This window comes from Helianthus annuus, chromosome 9 (assembly GCF_002127325.2).
Source record: "Helianthus annuus cultivar XRQ/B chromosome 9, HanXRQr2.0-SUNRISE, whole genome shotgun sequence".
NCBI lineage: Eukaryota > Viridiplantae > Streptophyta > Magnoliopsida > Asterales > Asteraceae > Helianthus > Helianthus annuus.
The window spans coordinates 68,663,168-68,684,991 of NC_035441.2; the positions used below are offsets into that span (position 1 = coordinate 68,663,168).

At 36.9% G+C, this 21,824-nt stretch overlaps 1 protein-coding gene across 1 annotated transcript; it reads right to left on the reverse strand.

The window, feature by feature from the left end:
- Positions 1 to 1,427: 1,427 nt before the first annotated feature.
- LOC118481726 lies at positions 1,428 to 21,689 on the reverse strand. The gene is made up of 2 exons (XM_035976944.1): positions 20,803 to 21,689; positions 1,428 to 1,437 (listed from the first exon to the last, which is right to left on the reverse strand). The coding sequence occupies exons 1-2, from the start codon at positions 21,687 to 21,689 to the stop codon at positions 1,428 to 1,430; spliced, it is 897 nt and encodes a 298-aa protein (XP_035832837.1).
- Between the last annotated feature and the right edge of the window lie 135 nt (positions 21,690 to 21,824).

Sequence of the window (21,824 nt, forward strand, 5' to 3'; positions counted from 1 at the left end):
AAAGTAGTGTATAACATATGGTAGTGTAAATGAAAGTACAATTGTCTAATATTTGTAATGAATTACGAAATTTGTCAAATAAATGATACATATGTACATGTGCACAGATAACTGTTACTCAAATTTTTTTATTATTATTCACAAAATATAATTATTTTTCCAAAAAAAAATAGTAAAAAATTTTTTTGGATGTTTTTTAGATTTTTTTAGCTATTTTTGGTTGTGTTCACATTGGTTCTCGCGGTTCTCGCAATAAAGGGTGGTTCCTAACGGATCGTTCTCATATATATATATATATATATATGTATATATATAGGGTCAGGATTTAGAGAAAACGATGAAAAGTGTGAGAACGGTGAGAACGCTTATCGATCGTCCGATCAAAACAATCTATGGACTAGATTGGCGCGGTGGCGTTTTCGTAAATAACACGAATTCTATTGAGTCGACGCGCTTCATTAAGGGTAAAAAGGTCTTTACACTTCTATACCAAAACACCAACTAATGAATAAAACGCCATTACTGGCCAAAACGCATCCCTATATAAACAAAACATTCTCATACACAAGAACACACCTCCCCCAACCTGAAAACGCCATATTTCTACTATATAACATTCATCTTACAACGCCAAAAAAATGCAAAACATCAACACACCTACTCAAAAAACGCCATATTTTACTATATACCAATCATCTTAGAAAACGCCAAATCTCTCAAATATCAAAAATTTCCAAAAAAAGGACTTTTCTTTCAGATACACTATTTCCTCAGAAAACGCCAAAAATGCCAAAAATCGTTTCTTGTATATTAAATATTGTTCTACGCGAATTTTCGGAAAATGCATTCTTTCCTGAGGTGTTGTGACTCAAATAACATTTTGCTGAATGAGATGGACAAAACTTCAAGAAAAAGATACTGGGGTCAGACTTATATCAGTTTTTGTGTTTTGTTATTGATGAATATTATAATGGCATGAATTAGACGAATGATACTGATGAGTCGTTTGAAGATACATATTCAAACAAAAAACTTATGTCATATTGTCTTTCCAAACTGCCAAAAAAACACAAGCATGACAAAGCCAAACCGCCAGTGAAAATGTTTCAAAGAAGAAAGATACTGACGACAGTTAAGATTTGAAAGATGAATTGTTTCTATTGTTATTTTTTTAATTTTCTTTTTCAGTTGTTTGTTATGTATTTTTCAACTTATAAAAAAATAACATTATATTAATAAAACGCCAAAAGTCATAATTATTGTGAAATGACATAATGAAGTAAAACGCCAAAAACTCCCAACATATAATAAAAGTAAATTTGAGAAGAATTATTAAAAGTTAAAAATGGAAACAAACGACAAAAACTACTTAAAGCCATTAAAAAACGCCAAAACTTGGAAGATGAAATGTCTAAGACCATAAAAACTCATAAAAACCTGAACAAAAACAGTAAAAAATACACAGAGTAACTGAAAAGATGGCTACTTTATTAATATCATTTATTATAAATAAAAAATCCCGCCTAAAGTACGCGCCAAAAACATCCTATAAGAGAGACGACTCTGCACAATCAACTGATCACACCACCAAAAAAATAAATGCCATCTTTCCAACAAACCATTCACTTTAAAATGCCACAGATGCGGAACGTCATTTCTTCTTTATTAAGTATTGTTCAGAATGAAGTTTCACTGAATGGATTATACTATGATGTGGGTATATCTATAAGCTTTTCCTGAATGAGATGGACACATTATCATGAAAAAGCAAAGAAAAAAAAAGACTTTTACCCCTTAATGAAGATGGGCGCTATGTAGGAAAAAAAGAATCTACATAAGTTATTCAAAACAGGTTCAAAACGCCAAAACATGTTAAAGTAGAAGAGGCTGATGACAGTGAAGATTTGGAAGAGAAATTAGATTATAATTTTTATTTTTTTTTTTCAGTTTCTATTGTTTATTATCTAATTCTCTGATTTTATTATCTAATTCTTTAATAAAAAAAATTTAATATAAAACGTCAAAAACACCAAAACGACTGATAGTGTGAAAACTGAGAGAACGGAAGCAGGTAAAGCACGATGTTGCTATAAAACGCCAAAAACGCCAAACAAAGTATTACTGAAAAATCAACACTAATTCACCGATGAAAATTGAACGAAACAGTAATTGCTAAACAGTAAAATGAAGAGACGGTAACATTATTGCCAAACATTTATTATATTAAAAGCCACTGCATGGAAAACTGAATTTATTTATCTTTTCAAAACGTCATAGTTGTTTGTCAAATTATAGACCTGTATCCTACTTGATATAATAAATATCATGAAAAATACTGATGTTTTTTACATCATAGACATGAATCCTGAGTTAAAAAAACAATAAAAACGTCAAAACATAATTAAAACGCCAAAAATATTAACTATGATCCTGTTCCACAAACAATAAAACGCGGCGAATTTATTAAACTCCAAAAAAATGGAAACGGGATGTGACACGAGTTTAAATAAAGGAAATATGAAAGGACAAAAAAGCCCCTCCACCCTTTTATATGCCGCGTGACACGTGTTACGCCAGGAAGTGTTCTCACCATTCTCACACTTTTGAGCGTTTTTCCATATCCCGTTTATATATATACATATGAACCTTCCAAGAATAAGATTCGTCATTTTTTTCAATCGTTTTCTAAGAAATTATATTAGCCGCCACATTTTACCAAAAATATATATGTCTGCCTTGTTTTAGTGAAGTCCCTTATATTTATACAAAATCTCTATATATCTACTAAAACATGTTTATAGTCTTCAGCCACACATACAAAATCTCTATATATCTACTAAAACATGTTTATAGTCTTGAGCCACACATTTTTATAAAAAAACAACATTTTTATTATCTAAAATACCCGTATCAACTATAATAAAGTTTATTATATATACTACCACCAAAAATACTATTATCATGCATATAAGGATCCTTCATACCAAACATCAATTTAACATACTAATATCTATACTAGATACTAGCACATATAATATATTCAGAACATAATTATGTGTATCAAGACACAAGTATCACACCTTGTATACATATAATTACCAACACATCCTCAGGTTTAAAAGACATGAACTTGTGAGAAGCATAACCACACACATACCTACTTACTCACCCATGCCCCAAGTACATACAACACACCAAACAATTCTATTTAGTATACCACAAGCAAGGAGAAGGAGCATGAAAAAAGATAATAAATCTTTAACTTTTGAGATGAATGAAACTTGCTACACGCCTACACTACAACACCACTAAAACTTGTTCTCGTGTGTCGATCTTTAACTTTAGTTTTCGATTTCGAACAATCACCAATGTTCGTTAAAACTAGTTCCATTGTAACACAACGAGGCGATAACGATTATGCTAAATGCAAATATTCATGCATTTCCTAGACACTGCTAGACTTTATGGACTCAATTAATACATAACTAAGTCTAAATGCACGTAATTAAATAGATAAACCGTGATTAGGTTGTACGGATTAACCCATAATTTTGCCGGTTGTCACACAGTGATCTCTAGATCAATTGGTGGGAGGTTTGCATTTTCTTTGGAAATGCAGGTTCAACTCTCACTTGGTGCAGAGTAAGGCACCGGTAAGCAATGGTAGGAGACCCAGGTAAATCTAGGTTCAATCCTTGAGCCAAACATGTTTAACCGTTAGTTTCACCGTCATTCCTACTGGCTACTGGGTTTTCCCCAGAATTGGTGGTGGACTCGGGTTACTCTCGGAGTACTCCGTTTGGTCCAGTGGATGCTCCGAGATTGCTCAGAATTGATTCTGTTGGCCATTCAAAAAAAGTGTGAAAAAACATCAAAGAGTGATCAACTAGTGTAGGGCGGTGCATCATGGTGAGCAAAGGGTCCTCTATGTCATCATAAAACATGAACCAATGAGGAGATAACTGTAGGAAGACTGCGTGTTTAAGGCCAGGCCTCCATTTTAACATTCAAGGATCATAAGGGGGTACTGCTAGATGGTTGTCAACATTTAGTTTTGCTCAAAGGGGGACAGAGAAGTAGGCTGACCATAGAACTGTCAAACCCAGTCTGAACTTTAGGGAAGCGATCAAACATAAATAATTTTAATTGTCAATGTGGGGCTAGCCCACTTGGTAAAGGCATATGCGTCATGATAAGGTCATAGGTTCAAACCTAGGCAAAAGGTGATTAATTTAGGATTATTGGAGTTATAGAGTAGAGCAAGAGTTGCCATTAAAAAATAATAATAGTATTTTTAATGTATGTATGTAATTTCGTAGTTCATTAATTATAACATCATACTTTCTCCAATAAATGCATCAATTGTCAAATTTGTATGATTTTAAATGTGAAATGTAACATTTATCATAAATCCATAACTGTTACGTTATCATATTAGAAAGTTATCTTTGCATTAAATATATTAACGCAAGTGATTGAGATTATCACCTATTTAATCGAATCAAACGAGACCAATCCTTAAACAAAGTCATTGTGAAACTTCACGGTTAAACAGTTTTTGTGTTTGGGTATAAACATGGCTAAGTCAACATACCTTTGCTTGGTGCTCCTCGTTATTGTTATTGCAGGTTTGTTGCCCGTTCTCTCGCTAGTGTATCATTGTATCTTCTTATAAAAGAGGTTTTAACTAATATAAAATCAATTTTTTTGTCAACACATGCAAGCGTGGGACACTTGAACTTTAAGATAGTAACATTTGAATACATTTATGTACGTTAGTTTCTAGCAACAACATGCGTCATGTGAATACAATATCATAATGAGTTAGTCAGTTAGACATAATAATTGTAATTTTTGAAGGGTAACACATGCGCTTATTATAAACGCTATATTTTAAATATTTATACTATACTCAAACAAAAGAGAATATGAATTTGAAAATAATAGTAAATTACATTAATTAAAAAATTAAAAGCTATTTAAGATAAGAAAAATGACAAAACATAAATTTAAATGAAAAGGTTAACAATAAAAAAAAAAAAAAAAAAAAACTTATTTTCTATTTTGGTCCTCTATTCTAACCATGGTCATCTTAACCAATTGATGTGATCAATGGCCCACATTGTTTCATACGACTTTAGTGAAAAAAAGGCCTTTTATAGTTTTATTTGATCATTCATGTATATACATGTTCGGTTTTTTATGTGTTTTTTAGTTGGTGCTTCAACGGCCGATGACCCGAAACCAACATGCTACGATGTGTTGTACCCGAGTGGTTGTGAACTTATTAAATGTAGAGAGGATTGCATTGCAAAACACCATAGTGGCACTGGAGCTTGCGTGTATAATTCTCGTATAGAGGATTACGGTTGTGTTTGCACATTTGACTGTTGATAATATCTAAAATGTCAATGTATTTTGCGAGTTAAAAGTGTATTGGTTCGTAATTATGTTTATGAACCTGTGGATCCTTTTTAATGATATTAGTTAACCGTTGGAGATTGTTACATGATCTGATTTTGTCTGCAAAATTGCTTTTGTAATAATGAATTTATGCGTCAAGTACATATCCGGAGCCCTATTTTTTACTGTGCGGTCACTAGTTCCCAAGCGCGCAATCGAATTACATGTCTGGGCCGGTATTAGGCTTTGTAACCAGGCTTCAAATAGGTTAGAAACTGGTTAAATAATCAGAGTATCCAACAACCCAACTTACTTCTCCCTTGACATGGCCAATGGAATCTCTGCAAATATGTTAGCAAATGGAAAAAAACAAGATGGGGTGAGCCCTTATCTTTTTATGATATATTATTTTTTGAACAAACAAGCCAATATTATAACTCAAAAAAAAGGCCAAAACAATCTTCACTAGCAAATGCTAGCAGCAAGATTTCACCACCAACATTCTTCACTAGCAAGCCAATAATATATTATGATATATTATTTGGTGTTAACATTGATACATCCTTCCTTTTTATCTCTCTATTAATGATATTCGTAACAACTTAGCTTTTTCTAATTAGAATAAACTGCCATTTTAGTCCATGTGGTTTGTTCACTTTTGCCACTTTAATCCAAAACTTAAACATTTTGCATTTGGGTCCCTATGGTTTCAGTTTTATTGCCATTTTGGTCCAAAAATGAAATCATGTCATATTTGTCTTATAAAATCCTGCTATTTTGTCATTTTCCGCAGGTTAAAATACAAAATGTCACACCCTGACTTTTGCGGAAGCGTATGCGTGTGACTTGATCGGTTCTCATTGCATTCTATTATAATAAACAACTATATGATCAAAATGATGTTCATCCATTCATAAAGTTTAAAATATTACAAACACCAGTCATTTAAGTTTCTAACAACACAACCTCCGATTACGTTACAAACCAATAAAAGTAGATGACATCTAAACTTGAAATTTACATCCCGAAACAACACCAGCGCCCAAGATTCAACTTGTTTCCTAAAATACATGAAATTTTGAAAACATCAACAAAAGTTGAGCGAGTTCATGCATTTTGTATGAGTACTGATAAACTTGTAAACATTTGAGAGACTCCTTTGAAAACAGGTATGAAAAGCGTCTATGAACAGATCAATTAATGTTTTGCAAGGATATTAATATGTGACGACAAAGGGAGTACTCAATCCGAGTAGATAATTGTTAGTGTCGAATCCCCTTAACTGTGTCGAATCCCCCTCGACTGTGTCAAATCACTTTGAGTGTGTCAAATCTCCTTGACTGTATCAAATCACATTGACTGTGTCAAATCCCCTTGACTGTTGTCGAATCACCTCGACTGGGACACAACAACACTCTAAGTGGTCACACAAGGACCATGAGTGGGGCTCGGCCGTACCCGTTAGATCTAACCTTTGTCCATGATTCTTATGAGAGTTATTGGCATTTCAGTTTCAGCCTATGCTCACATGATCTAATAGTTCATTTCATAGCCAAATCATACCCATGTTGACATGTATTTCACCCCCAATAGTTATAAATCTAAAAACAGTTAAGAGAAAAGGGGGACATGAACTCACAAGTTTGCGCCCTGCTGTCTCGTATACTCTAAGGTCCTTCTATGAGTCGTACAACTACCTACACACGTGCTATGTCTTATTAGACGTTTAGGTCGTGTAACGACTCTTTGTCTTAGTTGATCATTAAGACTTGTTTTGGAAATCTTGGTTTACTTTGAGTTACATCTTTGATGTACATTATATAAGGGTAGGGTTCCAGCGTGAACCTAATCCCATGCGTGAACTGCGTGAACTAATCTGGACCATTGATTTCCTTTTTAGTTGTTAAGGGTATGATTGTAATTATATAAAAAATTAGATTTAAATCATTATTTTAATAATTGAATTAAGTTACATCTTTCCTATTTTAAATTCATTATCCACATTATCTTTTATTTCATTTTTATTTTTTAGATTTCACCACCAGAATTCGGATTATGTTTTTAAGATTCACGTAACCTTCATATTTCAACGGTATACACATGTGTACTTTGATATGAATTGAACAGTACACATGTGTACTCAGCATGGTACATATGTGTAATTAGCTACATAATACATACATATAAACAAAACTTGTAAACCTATTTTATATTAAGCAAATAACAATTTCCATAATGTTCGCCAAACCAAAAAAAAACATACAATTTCAAGTTTCAGTTTCGTGAAAACAATAAAACGCAACATAATCGGAAAAATAAAAAAGACATAGTCTTTTACAACTATTCGCCGCGTTGTATGCTGAATCATCCTTATCGACCAAGCAAACAAACATACGTGAATCATCCTTATCGACCTCATACGTGAATCATCCTTATCGACCTTCCATCTCCACTTTCCTCATTTACGACGTCTCCTATAATAACACAAAAACTCAGCAATTAGTACTTTGCATAATTCACAAGTGTACATCAACAACTTTACACATTCAATACACAAAAAAATATGAGATATCACAAAAACAGACGCTATACACATGTGTACATCGCATTAAAAACATAGCAAAACCAGAATACACATGTGTACAGCGCCTTAAAATAGAGCAAAATCAGAATACACATGTGTACAACGCCTTAAAACCAGAGCAAAAATCAGAATACACATGTGTACAATGCCTTAAAAACAAGCAAAATCAGAATACATATGTGTACATCGCCTTTAAGTATGGAATCTGAATGTTCCTTTAAGTATTGAACGTATGGAATCTGAATGTTCCTTTAAGTATTTTTCAACTATAATTCTGATATTGAACGTATGGAATCTGAATGTTCCTTTAAGTATTTTTCAACTATGACAAATGAAATTCTTTAGTTATCTAACAATTAAAATGATGTATACAATTAAAGATACAAAAAATCTTGCAAACTAAAAGAAACAGGAATAATTCTATTATTATATTAGCAAACAGGTTAAACCATTTTAACAAAATAAGTAAAAAACTCAAAAACTAGTAATTCTGTTTTTCTCAATCATATAATTAAAATTTTAACTGATATTGAACGTATGGAATCTGAATGTTTCTTTAAGTATTTTTCAACTATCACAAATGAAATTCTTTAGTTATCTAACAATTAAAATGATGTATACAAAAAATCTTGCAATATAGAGAGAGATTCGACATAAGGACAATTTTTTAACAATATTCTATTACCTTATTTTCTTTCTTTTCATCATGAAACCTTTCCTTCTCTCCGGTTAAGAAACCAGTTTCGCCGGAAAAAAATGGGTTACAAAATAGAACAGTTACACACAAATAATCAGAGATAGAACCCAGTTTTCATCGTCTACTTCATCATCGGCGGCACTCTGTTTCATCATTGAGATGGAGAGACAAGAAAAATGGATCAATCGGTGGTGGTTTTGGCCGACATATCTGTGTGGTGTGGGATTTTTTTGATGTCGGCTTTGATATGTGAGAGAGAAAGATTGAATATTATGATTTTCTTCGATCTGGATCTGGGCAAGGTGAGAGAAAGTTGGATGATGAAGAAAGATTGAATATGATGATTTGTGAGAGAGAACGAAATTTATGAAATCAGTTTAAAATAGAAATTACACATATACCCTTAATCATTTAATTAATTAGTAACAATTAATCAAATAATTACCATCATGCCATTGACTTAAAATCTCAAGATGATAAAAATCAAGGGCCCAGATTAGTTCACGCAGTTCACGCTGGGGATTTTGTTCACGTTTGAACCTAATCCCATTATATAATTTCAAAGTATATAATTATTAGTTAAAATAATATTTTAACTTAAATTATATTCATCCATTTATTTGGAATATTGTCAAAATAATATATTTATGCCTTATTTCATTTTTTAATTCTTTTCATGAATATTTCCCAAGTATGGGTATAATTATACTTGTCTATTTTGCCAAGTATTTGTGGTATATTCCGGTGTTTATTTGTACGTACGAGAATATGTATTTCCTTGTATTTATTAAGTATTTTATACTTAATCTTGTATTTAATTTTTCCAGAATATTATTTTTAATCAACTAAAAATCACCAATTTGTATTCTTAAAATATATGTATTTTAAGAAAATTTTATAGAAAATCATCTATAAACTTTACTTGGCAAAAATAATATACCATGATATATATCTTAAAAATAACATATATTTTTAAGATTAACTTTAGTAAATATATTTCTACGTTTCATCCAAAATATTATATTTTAAGCTTGTTTAAGAAAATATATATTTTTCTTCACTCAAAAATAATACATTTTCTAATTGACAAAATATAATATTTTTTGTAATACTTGAAAAAATCCATATTTTCCATTTCTTTGGTTTCCAAATACCATTCATTCATTTGTCGAACTTTATGAATTTAATTCCGGAATATATATATATATATATATACATATATATATATACATATATATATATATATATATGTATATATACATATATATATATAGTCCATAGTCCTTGTCCGGTTTGTCCAATATTCGGGTATAATCCATATATTTATTTTCTTGGAATCTTGGTAATATTTAGTATTATAATTTTGGTATTTTTGTGAGTTATATTATTTTGAAGTTCTTAAGATAATATAACTAATACACATAATATACAAGTAACACACAAATTGTGACATCTAAATATATATTCTCCTAAATATATATACTTAGTCACTTTTATTTATCAAAATCAACCTCCAACATTTGAAATTTTGTAATATAAATTATGGCAAATTTTTATATGAAAAACCATGATCAAAATCTACTTCTAAACACTTGTTTAAAAATATTTTTCTAAGTGCTTAATTTCTACAAAAATTTTGCCATAGTTTCCCCTTAAAAATGGAGGTTTCCATGCTTTAAGAAGCATATCATTTTCTTTTTAAATCATCATCAATCATCAACAATTCAATCAAGACTTACCATGTGCCAAAAATATGAAATTTACACTATGACATGAACTTGAAATTTTGTAAAAATTTGTAGTAACTTAATATGTTTTTAAGTAAGCTTAGTTACCCCTAAAATATGGTTATTTGTTTATAAATCTCACTCTTGTAAAATTTAGTCTTATACAACTTGTATGAAGATTTTTCTAAAAATGATTCTTTTGTATTCTTCTTGTTACAAACATTTTTCTAGCCTTGATTTAGCACTTAAAACATGTTTAACTTCTTTAAAAATTATGATCTTGTAAATCTTGTAAATAACTTTGGTTTCTTGAAAAAATTATTTTTGAAATCACCCATTTTCAAGACTTATATCATGTATCAATAATCATCATGCTCAAAAACAATCTTATATTCAAGTTCATGTTCCACATAAACATAAAGGATGATCATTATGATTTTCATAAGATTCATCCTCTCACTTGCTAGTTCATGTGATTAATCATCATCTAGCAAGGTTCTTAGGATGATCAACATCATAAACACAAGAAATCAACAATCAAGTATTACACATACACTAAAACAACTTAGATTATTATGTTATTAAGCTTTATATGAATGATCATCTTCTTGTTTATTTGAGTTTCTTATGATTAACAACTTACATAATCTTTTAACCACTAAGATTAGAAGTAAAATCAAGTTGTAAGGGCCTTACTACTAGCACAAAGGCTAGGGAAGAAATCAGGATGAAGATGATGATGAACAAGGTGTATAAAAGCTCTTAATGAAGGTCCTTCAAATTCCAATGCTTCCACACTTCTTAACTAAGCTCCTAGCACCCTTGAATCACCTTAGATTGCTTGTTAATGGAACGAAAATGGAGGTACTATGTGTGTGGTTTGAGGCCGAGAGCAAGGAGAAGAAGGAGAGAAAGATGTGTGAGTTTGAAGTGGTGAAATGAATGAAATGGTGATCTTGTGGTTATTTAAAATGACCTTCCAACATAACATAATCTAATGGTTCTTGTGTTCACTAAGTGTCCACCAAAATCAATTAAACAATTGAAATAAAATCTTGGGGTGGGCCCCATGTTGAACCGTGAATAGGAGGGGGGGGGGGTACTAGTTAGGATGTAATGATAAGTTAGAAGTTTTGGTTAGATTCTAAGTACGATGTTTAGTGTTATAAGTGTTTAGTGTTTATAGGTTGTATTATGATGCTCGGAGACCATAACTAGCTCAGAAAAGTTATTTAGTTGTTTAGTTGGTTACTGTTTCGTTAAGGTGCTAAAGTACGCAGTTCAGTGTGCTTTATGTTCCCTTTTTGCGACAGTTTTGATTCCCAATACCTAGGAAGGTATTCTAGACCATTAAACCATAATTCTGCATTATATTTGGTTGTTACAAAGCTAATTTTTGCTGACCATAACAAAGCTATATGAAATAAAACCATGCAAGATCATCCATTAAATTAAGTTTTAGAAACCAAATACAACAACATTGTCTGAAGACGTTGACACATGCAACGTGAATTAAAATCTAATAACATAAAACATTGTTCACAAACATCAACATGACATAAACACAGTTTAAGGACTGTGACTCGTCCAGGAAAGAGTCACATCCCCTAAACCCGGATGACCTCGTAACACCTTGCAGCGGGAAACGTAACATACCGCGCCAGATCTTTTAATTCCCTGAAATACATCTAAGTTGAAAAATCAACAATAACGTTGAGCGAGTTCATGTGTAAGTGTGTAAATAAACCTTTGTATGTATAAAAACCCTGGTATGTAGCAAATAAGGAAAAAGAGATCACCAATGGTTTGCAAGGCCATTGGTATGTGTGAAGTGCAAGTAGGAAGACTCAAACCTAGCGGATTTATGCGTTGGGCACAAAGTCACCCCGAGGTCCGTACTGTTGGGCCTGGGGCTGGGCTCGCTACACCCAGATAGATCTACCGCTCATGTCCCTCGGTCCTACCCTGAGGATTAATGGCCTCAAGTTTCCGCCTACCCACTCACATGATCTAAGTAGTAAACCTCCTTAAGCTAACCATACCATGTATAAAGTATTCGTAATCAAAGTAACATGTATTTCACCCCCGCAGTTTAGAAAACTGAAAACAGTTAAGAGAAAAGGGGGACATGAACTCACAGTGGTGCGTCTCTACCAAGTATATCTCCTGGTCAAGCAGCTGTATGACGACCTACACGTACTAACTCTATTAGACGGACGGCCGTGCCTTAGCTTTATGGTTTAAGTTTTTGGGAAATAGTTAGACAACTATTTCGTGTTTACATTCTGTATATACTTGGTAATTATTTTCCTTCCCAATGATGGGGGATTTAACACATGTGCGTTCGTATAACTTCGGAATATATTATTAAGTCTCACTTAATATATTTTTTTACTTCTTACTCCAAAATATAAATATTCTTCCCAAAAATATTATATTTTAATACATATGATTTTCCCAAAATAATACCTTGACAAAAATACGCGTTCATAAATATTTCCTTAAATGCGTAAGTTACGTTTTAAAGATCGAATGGTAATAATAATTACCGGTGTAACTTAAATAATTATTGCGAAGGCGTTCATATTATTTTGGAGTCGTTAACACGGTAATATTATTTTTACCCTAAAAATAATATTTGTATATTTCACAAAATAATCATAAACACATAACAAGTGACGTTATGAAAAATACGTATACTAAATATATATTTATCAAGTTTTATTCTGTGAAATCCCACCTCTGATATTTTGTAAATAAAGTCGTGGCGAAATCTATAATTTGAAAACAAGTCAAAATGTATTTCTAACGCTTATAGTGAAAATATTTCTAAGTGTTAGGTTTTTGGAAAAATTTCGCCAGAGTCTCCCCTGTAACTGGAGGTGGCTACGCTTTCAAGCGTATCATTTTCTTTTATAAATCAAACCAACAATTTTCTCATTCAATCAAAACAATGTTCAGAGCATCAAACTTAGTTAATAAATATGTAAATCGCAAGAATCACATGAACTTGTAGTTTTCCAAAACTATGAAGTAAATCCCATTACTTTTAGTGGATCTTTATATAAATCAATCCGGTTTCATAAAAACCTCGCTTTTAAAGAAATTCTTTCTTTACAACTTTCTGTAAAAATTGACAAAACTAGTTCTTTGTCGAAACTTAGTGTTACACAAGTGTTTACACACTTGTGTGTTTTAAAAATCATTCTTGTTAGTGTAAGATCCGGTTTTAGAAAATAAGATTTCTTTGACACTTGGTCCTTTGAAAATACCGCTTGTAGATCCGTAGATCTACTAGTTTTAAACACTATTTCACAAGTAGAATCGTTTTTACACAAGTTCAAGTTTCGTGTGTGGTAGAGTTTCATCACCTAACCCTTGTTACACTAAAACAAACTCTATGTCATGATCCATGATCATGACCAATCCGGGTTAGACGATGATCCGAGCTACCACAACATAGATCGGCCTCAAATAACTACACAAAACAAATCTTACAAGATTTACACAACCCTTGTGCTATTAACCAACATCTTTAACATTTTTAGTAGACTTTTACATATCATCTTGTATGTTTACGAGTTTTAACCGTCATATATCGTTTTAACCACTTTAAAATAGATCGAGAGGGTGTTTCAAGCAACTTACTACTAGCTCGAGGCTAGGGAAGATTCTAGTCGAAGAATGAGTGGATAAAAGAATTGAGATGAGGTCCTTCGAGTTCCGAATGCACCAAGCCTCCTCGTATGTGATCCTTAGCACTTGTATACACTTGGAATGAGATGATCAAAGCTCGAAAAATGGATGGATGGTGAAGGGGGTTCGGCCGAGAGTTATTTGAGAGGGAGAGAGAGTGTTTTGGTTAAGTGTTGGTGGTGAGAATGTTATGGTGAGTTTAGACTTGAATTTATAGGCAAAACTTATGATCATTAACCAATGGTTTGAGTGTCACATAGATATTAGACAAGAGTGAATAAAATAATCAAGTGAAGTACCATGGGGGTCACATTGTGACCGATTCGGTTGGGGGGGGGGTAACCTAGTTCGATTTCAACCATTAGTTAGGACATTTGTTAGTTAAGTTGAGGATTAACTCGGTTACTAGTGTGTTGTGTGTTTAAGCGGGTGTTAGGGTGTTCAGGGACCCTAACTGGCTCAGAAAAAGATAAACAATGTGAATGGCAATATTTTCATGTTCCGGGTATAGTCCGGTTGTTCGGTTGGATAGTGATCCGTTAAAGCGCTTAACAAAGCTTTAAAGTGTCGTTATTATTAATTTTAGTGACACAACTTATTCCCGACACTTTGGAAAGTGTCTAGTAATATTTTTCTCATGTTTTGGCACTTTATTAGTTAACCAGATGCTGAATTTTTAGTTAAAGTGCTGAGTTTTGTACTTAGAGTACGTTTTAGGCACATCCCGTCACTGTAACTTATTCCTAGAGACGCAGTTCTACAACCCTTATATCCCTACACTCTCTACTAGTGTAGTAAAATATTTATGGCTCATACAGGCCTTAGAGGCAGTGTCTGCCTGATGCTGGCTTTATCAGCATGTTTTGATAGGTTATCCATTCATAGTGCTACTGTGCTTTTGTGCATCATGTTTGTCACTAAGGTTCAGCATGTAAATAATGTAGTGACAGTAAATAAAGTATGATGCAGGTATGTGCATGTATTAGTAATCAAGTAGCAGTTTATCCACAATTTCAGGTAGGCACAGTAATTAAGCAGTAATTAATTTTTAATTAAGTCGTACGGATACCTGGTTTAGTGAGGGTTGTCACATTCTCCCCCCGTTAGAAAAATTTCGTCCTAAAATTTTAAGTTCTGCTTCGAGAAGCAGGGTTCTTGGGAAATAAGTGGGGGTACTTCTCTTTCATCCGGTCCACACGCTCCCAGGTGTATTCAGGACCATGTCTGGCATTCCATCTGACTTTGACGAGCTTGACACTGCTCCGGCGGGTTTTGTTCACTTTCCAATCCGTAACCTCAACAGGTTCTTCAACGAAGTGGAGCGTGTCGTCAACATGAATTTCGTCGGTGGGATGACAACGGTATCTTGAGTTGGACTTTTCTTCAGATTTGATACATGAAATGTATCGTGAACGCCATTTAGTTCAGCAGGTAAATCCAACTTGTACGCTACTAACCCGATTCTTTCCAAGATTCTGAACGGACCAATATACCGCGGATTAAACTTTCCACGCTTCCCGAAGCGTGCCACACCCTTCCAGGGTGATACCTTCAATAAAACCATATCACCTACCTCAAACTCTAGAGGTTTTCTTCTTCGATCCGCATAACACTTTTGACGATCACGAGCCGCCTTGATGCGATCTCGGATCTGTGCGATCTTATCTGTGGTTTCCTGGACCATATCAGGACCAACCAATTGTCTATCACCTGCGTCAGACCAACAAAGCGGTGATCTGCACTTGCGGCCTTATCAAATGGCGCGGCACCAATACTGGTGTGGTAGCTGTTGTTGTATGAAAATTCGACCAATGGCAAATGCTTATCCCAGCTACCTCCCAAATCCATAACACATGCTCTCAGCATATCTTCCAAAGTCTGTATCGTCCGTTCGCTTTGTCCGTCGGTCTGTGGGTGAAATGCAGTGCTCATATTCAATTGTGAGCCAAAAGCTTCTTGGAAGGATTGCCAAATCCTTGATATGAACCTTCCGTCTCTATCAGAGATGATCGAGAGAGGTACTCCATGGCGCGTAACGATTTCTCTCATGTAAATTTCAGCCAACTTGCTCGTATTATCCTTCTCTCTGATAGGTAAGAAGTGCGCTGACTTCGTTAAGCGGTCCACTATCACCCAAATAGTGTCATGGCGTCTTGGCGTTCTTGGCAACTTTGTAATAAAATCCATGGAGATTTGTTCCCATTTCCACTTGGGAATCTCGGGTTGTTGCAGAAGTCCTGAAGGCTTCTGGTATTCTGCTTTCACTTTAGCGCACGTTAAACATTTGCTCACATAAACAGCAACATCGCCTTTCATCCTAGGCCACCAGTAGTAATCTTTAAGGTCTTGGTACATCTTATCCGCTCCTGGATGTATAGAGTACCGTGATTTGTGTGCCTCATCAAAAATAACTTTCCTCAACCCTCCAAACAGAGGAACCCAAATCCTTTTCTCAAAACATAACGTTCCTTCCTCGTTTGGCACCAATTGCTTCTCCATCCCACGGAGATATTCTTCTTCAAGGTTCCCTTCCTTGAGAGCTTCTTTCTGCGCGGTACGAATGCGCAAGGAAAGATCGGTTTGAATAATCATCTCCAAAGCTCTAACCCTTATGGGCTTGATCCTTTCTTTTCGACTTAGGGCATCGGCAAACACATTCGCCTTCCCTGGATGATACTTTATCTCGCAGTCGTAATCATTCAACAACTCAACCCATCGTCTTTATCTCATATTCAACTCCTTCTGATTGAATATGTGTTGTAGGCTCTTGTGATCTGTGAAAATTGTACATTTCGTACCATAAAGGTAGTGTCTCCAGATCTTTAATGCAAAAACCACTGCGCCAAGTTCCAAATCATGTGTGGTATAGTTCTTTTCGTGCACTTTCAATTGGCATGACGCATAAGCAATAACCTTTTGGCGTTGCATCAACACGCAACCCAATCCTTGACGCGAGGCGTCGCAGTATACCACAAAATCATCTGTACCTTCCGGTAGTGCTAAGATTGGCGCATTGCAGAGCTTATCCTTCAATATCTGGAACGCTTCTTCTTGTTTGATTTCCCAATCAAACTTCTTATCTTTCTGCGTGAGGAGCGTCAATGGTTGAGGGATCTTCGAAAAATCCTCAATGAACCTTCGATAATAGCCAGCCAAACCCAAGAATTGTCGAATCTCGGTTGGCGTCTTTGGCATTTCCCAATTCTTAATCGCTTCGATCTTGGTTGGATCCACGTGGATTCCATCTCCATTCACCACGTGTCCGAGAAATTGGACTTCACGTAGCCAAAACTCGCACGTAGAGAATTTGGCATACAGCTGTTCCTTCTTCAGCAGCTCCAGAATAGCTCTTAGATGCTGTTCCTGCTCAGCCTTTGCTTTTGAATAAATCAAAACGTCGTCGATAAACACAATCACGAACTTATCCAAGTACGGCTTGTAAACTCGGTTCATCAAATCCATGAACACTGCAGGTGCGTTTGTCAACCCAAACGGCATAACTAGGAACTCGTAGTGTCCATAACGAGTTCTGAAGGCTGTCTTCGGGATACTCTCCTCTTGTATCCTTAACTGATGGTATCCAGATCGAAGATCGATCTTAGAGTAAAAGCTTGAACCTTGCTGTTGGTCGAATAGATCATCGATCCTTGGTAGAGGGTATCTATTCTTGATCGTCAGCTTGTTCAACTCCCGGTAGTCAATACACATTCGAAAACTACCGTCCTTCTTTTTGACAAACAAAACTGGAGCTCCCCAAGGCGAGAAGCTTGGTCGGATAAATCCCTTGTCTAACAACTCTTGAAGTTGTGTCGACAGTTCTTGCATTTCAGACGGGGCAAGTCTATAAGGTGCCTTAGCCACAGGCGCGGCGCCTGGAACTAAATCGATGTGAAACTCCACTTGCCTCTAAGGTGGTAGTCCGTGCAAGTCCTCTGGGAAGACTTCTGGATATTCCCTCACGACAGGGATGTCTTCGATCTTTGGTTCTACAGCTTTCTTATCTACAATGTGTGCCAGAAAGGCAGCACATCCCTTCTGCAAACACTTTCACGCTTTGAGGCAGCTGATAATTCTTAACGGCGTATCATGCTTCTCTCCGTGAACCACAATTGTTTCACCATCTTCAGTTGGGATACGAACAACCTTTTCGTGACAAACTATCTCAGCCTTGTTGCCTGATAACCAATCCATTCCTACCACTACGTCGAAGCTTCCCAACTGGACTGGTAGTAGATCCAGAGCAAACTCACGCTCTCCCAATTCGATCACACAGCCTCTGACAACTTCATTGGCTTCTACTAACTTTCCATTGGCCAATTCGATTGAGTACGGAATATCTAACTTACTAGCGGCTAACCCAAGCAGATTCTTAAACTCTAATGATACAAAGCTATAATCGGCACCAGTATCAAATAAAACGGATGCATAGCGTTGGTTTACAGGGAATGTACCAGTAACGATATTGGGGTCCTGGCGCGCTTCCCTCGCTTCGATATTGAAAACTCTTCCACGGGCTTGGTTTAACTCTGGGCAGTTCCTCTTGTAGTGCCCAACATCACCACAGTTAAAGCATCCAGGTCTTTGCCCGTTTCCACCACCATTTCCAGCCTGATTATTCCTCTGGTTACGATTCACAGCGCCCGCTTGATTCGCATTGTTGCCTCGATTCCCATTTCCTCCAATGTTTCCTTGTGGGCGATTTCCGATTCCACCCCGGCTATTGTTTCTGTTTCCAAATCCTCCCTGGCCTCCCTGGCCAACAGTGGCCCAACAAGAATCCTTCAAGTGGCCAGGTTTCCCACATGCTTCACACACTTTCAAACCACACCGGCCAGAATGGTGACGCTGGCAGGTGTTGCACTTGGGTTGGGTGCCCATATATCCTTTTCCTTTCTTTCCACTACCAGCTGTAACCTGAGCTGGCGCGCTTAACTCTCCTTTCTTAACAACCCCACTAGTGCCTTGCTTGAAGTTTGAGAACTTCCGTTTGTTACCTCCTGATGACTCGACGTGAGTCTCTTTCTTCTTTGGCTTAGTGTCAGAAAACTTGTCTAGGCGGATAGCCTCCTCAGTGAGAGCCACGCTAAGATCAATTGCCTCAGTAATTGTCGCAGGCTTGGATGAGGTCACCATGCTTATGATTTGAGGAGCTAATCCCCAAATGAAGCGCTTAATTCGCTTGAACTCTGGAGTGACCATATAAGGTACCACATGCGATAAGTCATGAAACCTCTGAACATATTCCGCGATCTTCGTACCTTCCATTTTCAAATGCCAGAACTCAGTTTCCAATCTTTGGATTTCCGCACGAGAGCAGTACTTTTTGCGCATAAGTTCCTTCAGTTCGGTCCAGGTTAGTGCGTAGGCAGCAGCTTCTCCAAGAGTCTGCACTTGCAAATTCCACCAAGATAGGGCTCCATCCAAGAGTAGCCCAGAAATGTAGGTGACTTGCTGGTCTGGTGCACATTTGCTCATGCGAAGAACAGATTCAGTTTTCTCAGCCCAACGAACAAAGGCGACAGCACCTCCAGTGCCATCAAAGTTGACAGGCTTGCAGTCTAGAAACTGCTTGTAGGTGCACCCTGCACATACGTTACAACATATGAATGGGATTAGCATCTTTGCTATGGATGTTCAATTAGGTCATGGTATGTCTTAATGACTTAGTATTACCATGAGGTTGATTGTTGTTGCCAGTATTGCCAGAGTTACTTCCACTAGTCCCTCCTTGAGAGGCGGCGTATTGCGCGATGGCAGCAACGATGATCTGCTGGAGTTCTGCCTCATTGGTAGGCATCGGCGTTTGGCGTCTCGGCATCTTCTAAAAGATGTGTTCACGTTGGTTAGGCCATAATAAAGCGTACGTATATAATGATAGTAATAGTACATAACATCTCATGTTACAAATAGGCCAATCACATAACATCCCATGTTACAAATACATCAATCGCACAACATCCCATGTCATAAAACATAAATAATCTATCAAACATCATATATGATGAGAATACCGCGATTGCCATATATCGAGACCACATAGTAAAGTGTACAGGTACATAATAGTGTCATACATCATCAGTGACTAAGGGCTACATCACCCCAGTCCAAAACTATATCAAATCAGTGTCAATACATCCATATACATGTCAACAAAAGTCAGAATCAGAATGTAGTCTCCAAAAAAAGCTGTGCAGTCAAAGCAATCGCCGTCTTCTCACCAACGTCTACCCATACGGTACTGAAGAGCTCTACACTGATGACGGTGGAGGAGGGGGAAAGTGGGTGTAGAACAAACGACGCAAATGGAGCCAGTCCTCCTCCATGGCTCTCTGGGTACGCAACCAAGAAGCAACATGCTGCTCTAGTGCCAAAAGACGTGCAGCATAGTCAGGTAACAGAGGTCGAGGGTGCTGCGAAGAAGTAGGGTGGGTCTGACCCTGACACTGGCACGGCGGTGGCTGAGCTCTCTCAAGCTCCTGAATGCGCCGTGTGAGTGCCTCGTGCTGGACTACAAATGACATCAAAACGTCCTCAATGGAATACCCCATATGGAAAGGATGGTAGGGGTCGGTCGGTGGCATAACAGGCGGTGACGACCAGAGAAATGGCTCACTGGCTGGATCGAAAGCTGGCACAGAGAATGGTGGAACAGGGGGAATAGCAGTAGAAAACTGTGGTGCAACTGAGATAGATACCGGTACATGTCCAAAGGATGAGCCGAAGAACCCTCTCCAGGTCGAGCTGGAGGTGTAAACTGAGGGAACGAAAAAGAGGTATCAATGTGACGTGCATCGGTGGTATGTGGGGGAACAGGTGGGAGCTCATCATCAGCGTCAATCCACCCATTCTGGGTGTGCGCATACCTGGGATCAATGTGGGTCGCGAATAGTGCATGCTCGGGCTCCAGGGGAACAGGATCAGGTAGGGGAGCAACAACAGGGTCAACGGGTGCATCGATGAAAGGGGCATCAACAGGGTCAGCAGCAACAACATGGTCACCCTCTAATAGTGGAGCATCAACCAGGTGATCATCAATGGGTGGGTCAGCAATCACAGGATCAATAACGGGTGCGCCAGCATGAACTGGGTCATGCTCAAACGCAGGGTCTAGAGCGGCTACTGGCTCAAGGGCCATGGCAAGCTCGGGGTCAACGAACTCCATATCAAAATCTGCATCGTCAGCGAATGCAGGGTCAACTGGGTCTACTGGGTCAACCAGGGGCTGATCCAAGTGGATGAACTCTATCTCCTGGTCTGGGTCGAATCCTGGGGGAAAGACAGGATCGGAATCCTCCTCAACATCGTGGTCGAAAGCAAAGTTCGGAGCAGGGGCAACAGAGGATGCCCTATCAGGATCTGAACCGTGAGAAAAGTGCTGCGCACTCTGAGTATGTGATGGTGCGGAAGCCACAGACTTGAAAGAGTTTGGGACCGGTGAGTGTGTAGGTGACTCCCCAGCTGGAGCATCTGCGAGTAACAAAAGATCAACTGCAGCTAGAAGGGCCTCGCCCTGAACCTCATCCTCTAGGGGCTCATCATCAAACAGATCGACGTCGCCATCAGCGTCAGCGTCGAGAAGCATATCGTAAGCAGGATAAACGGCCAAAGGTATGGGAGCAGGGATCTCTACGGGCGGTAGGTCCCCGGCCAAAGGGCCATCAGTGAGCTCATCAGCACCATCAGGTAACGCAAAGGGCTGAAAGTCATCCTCGTCTGT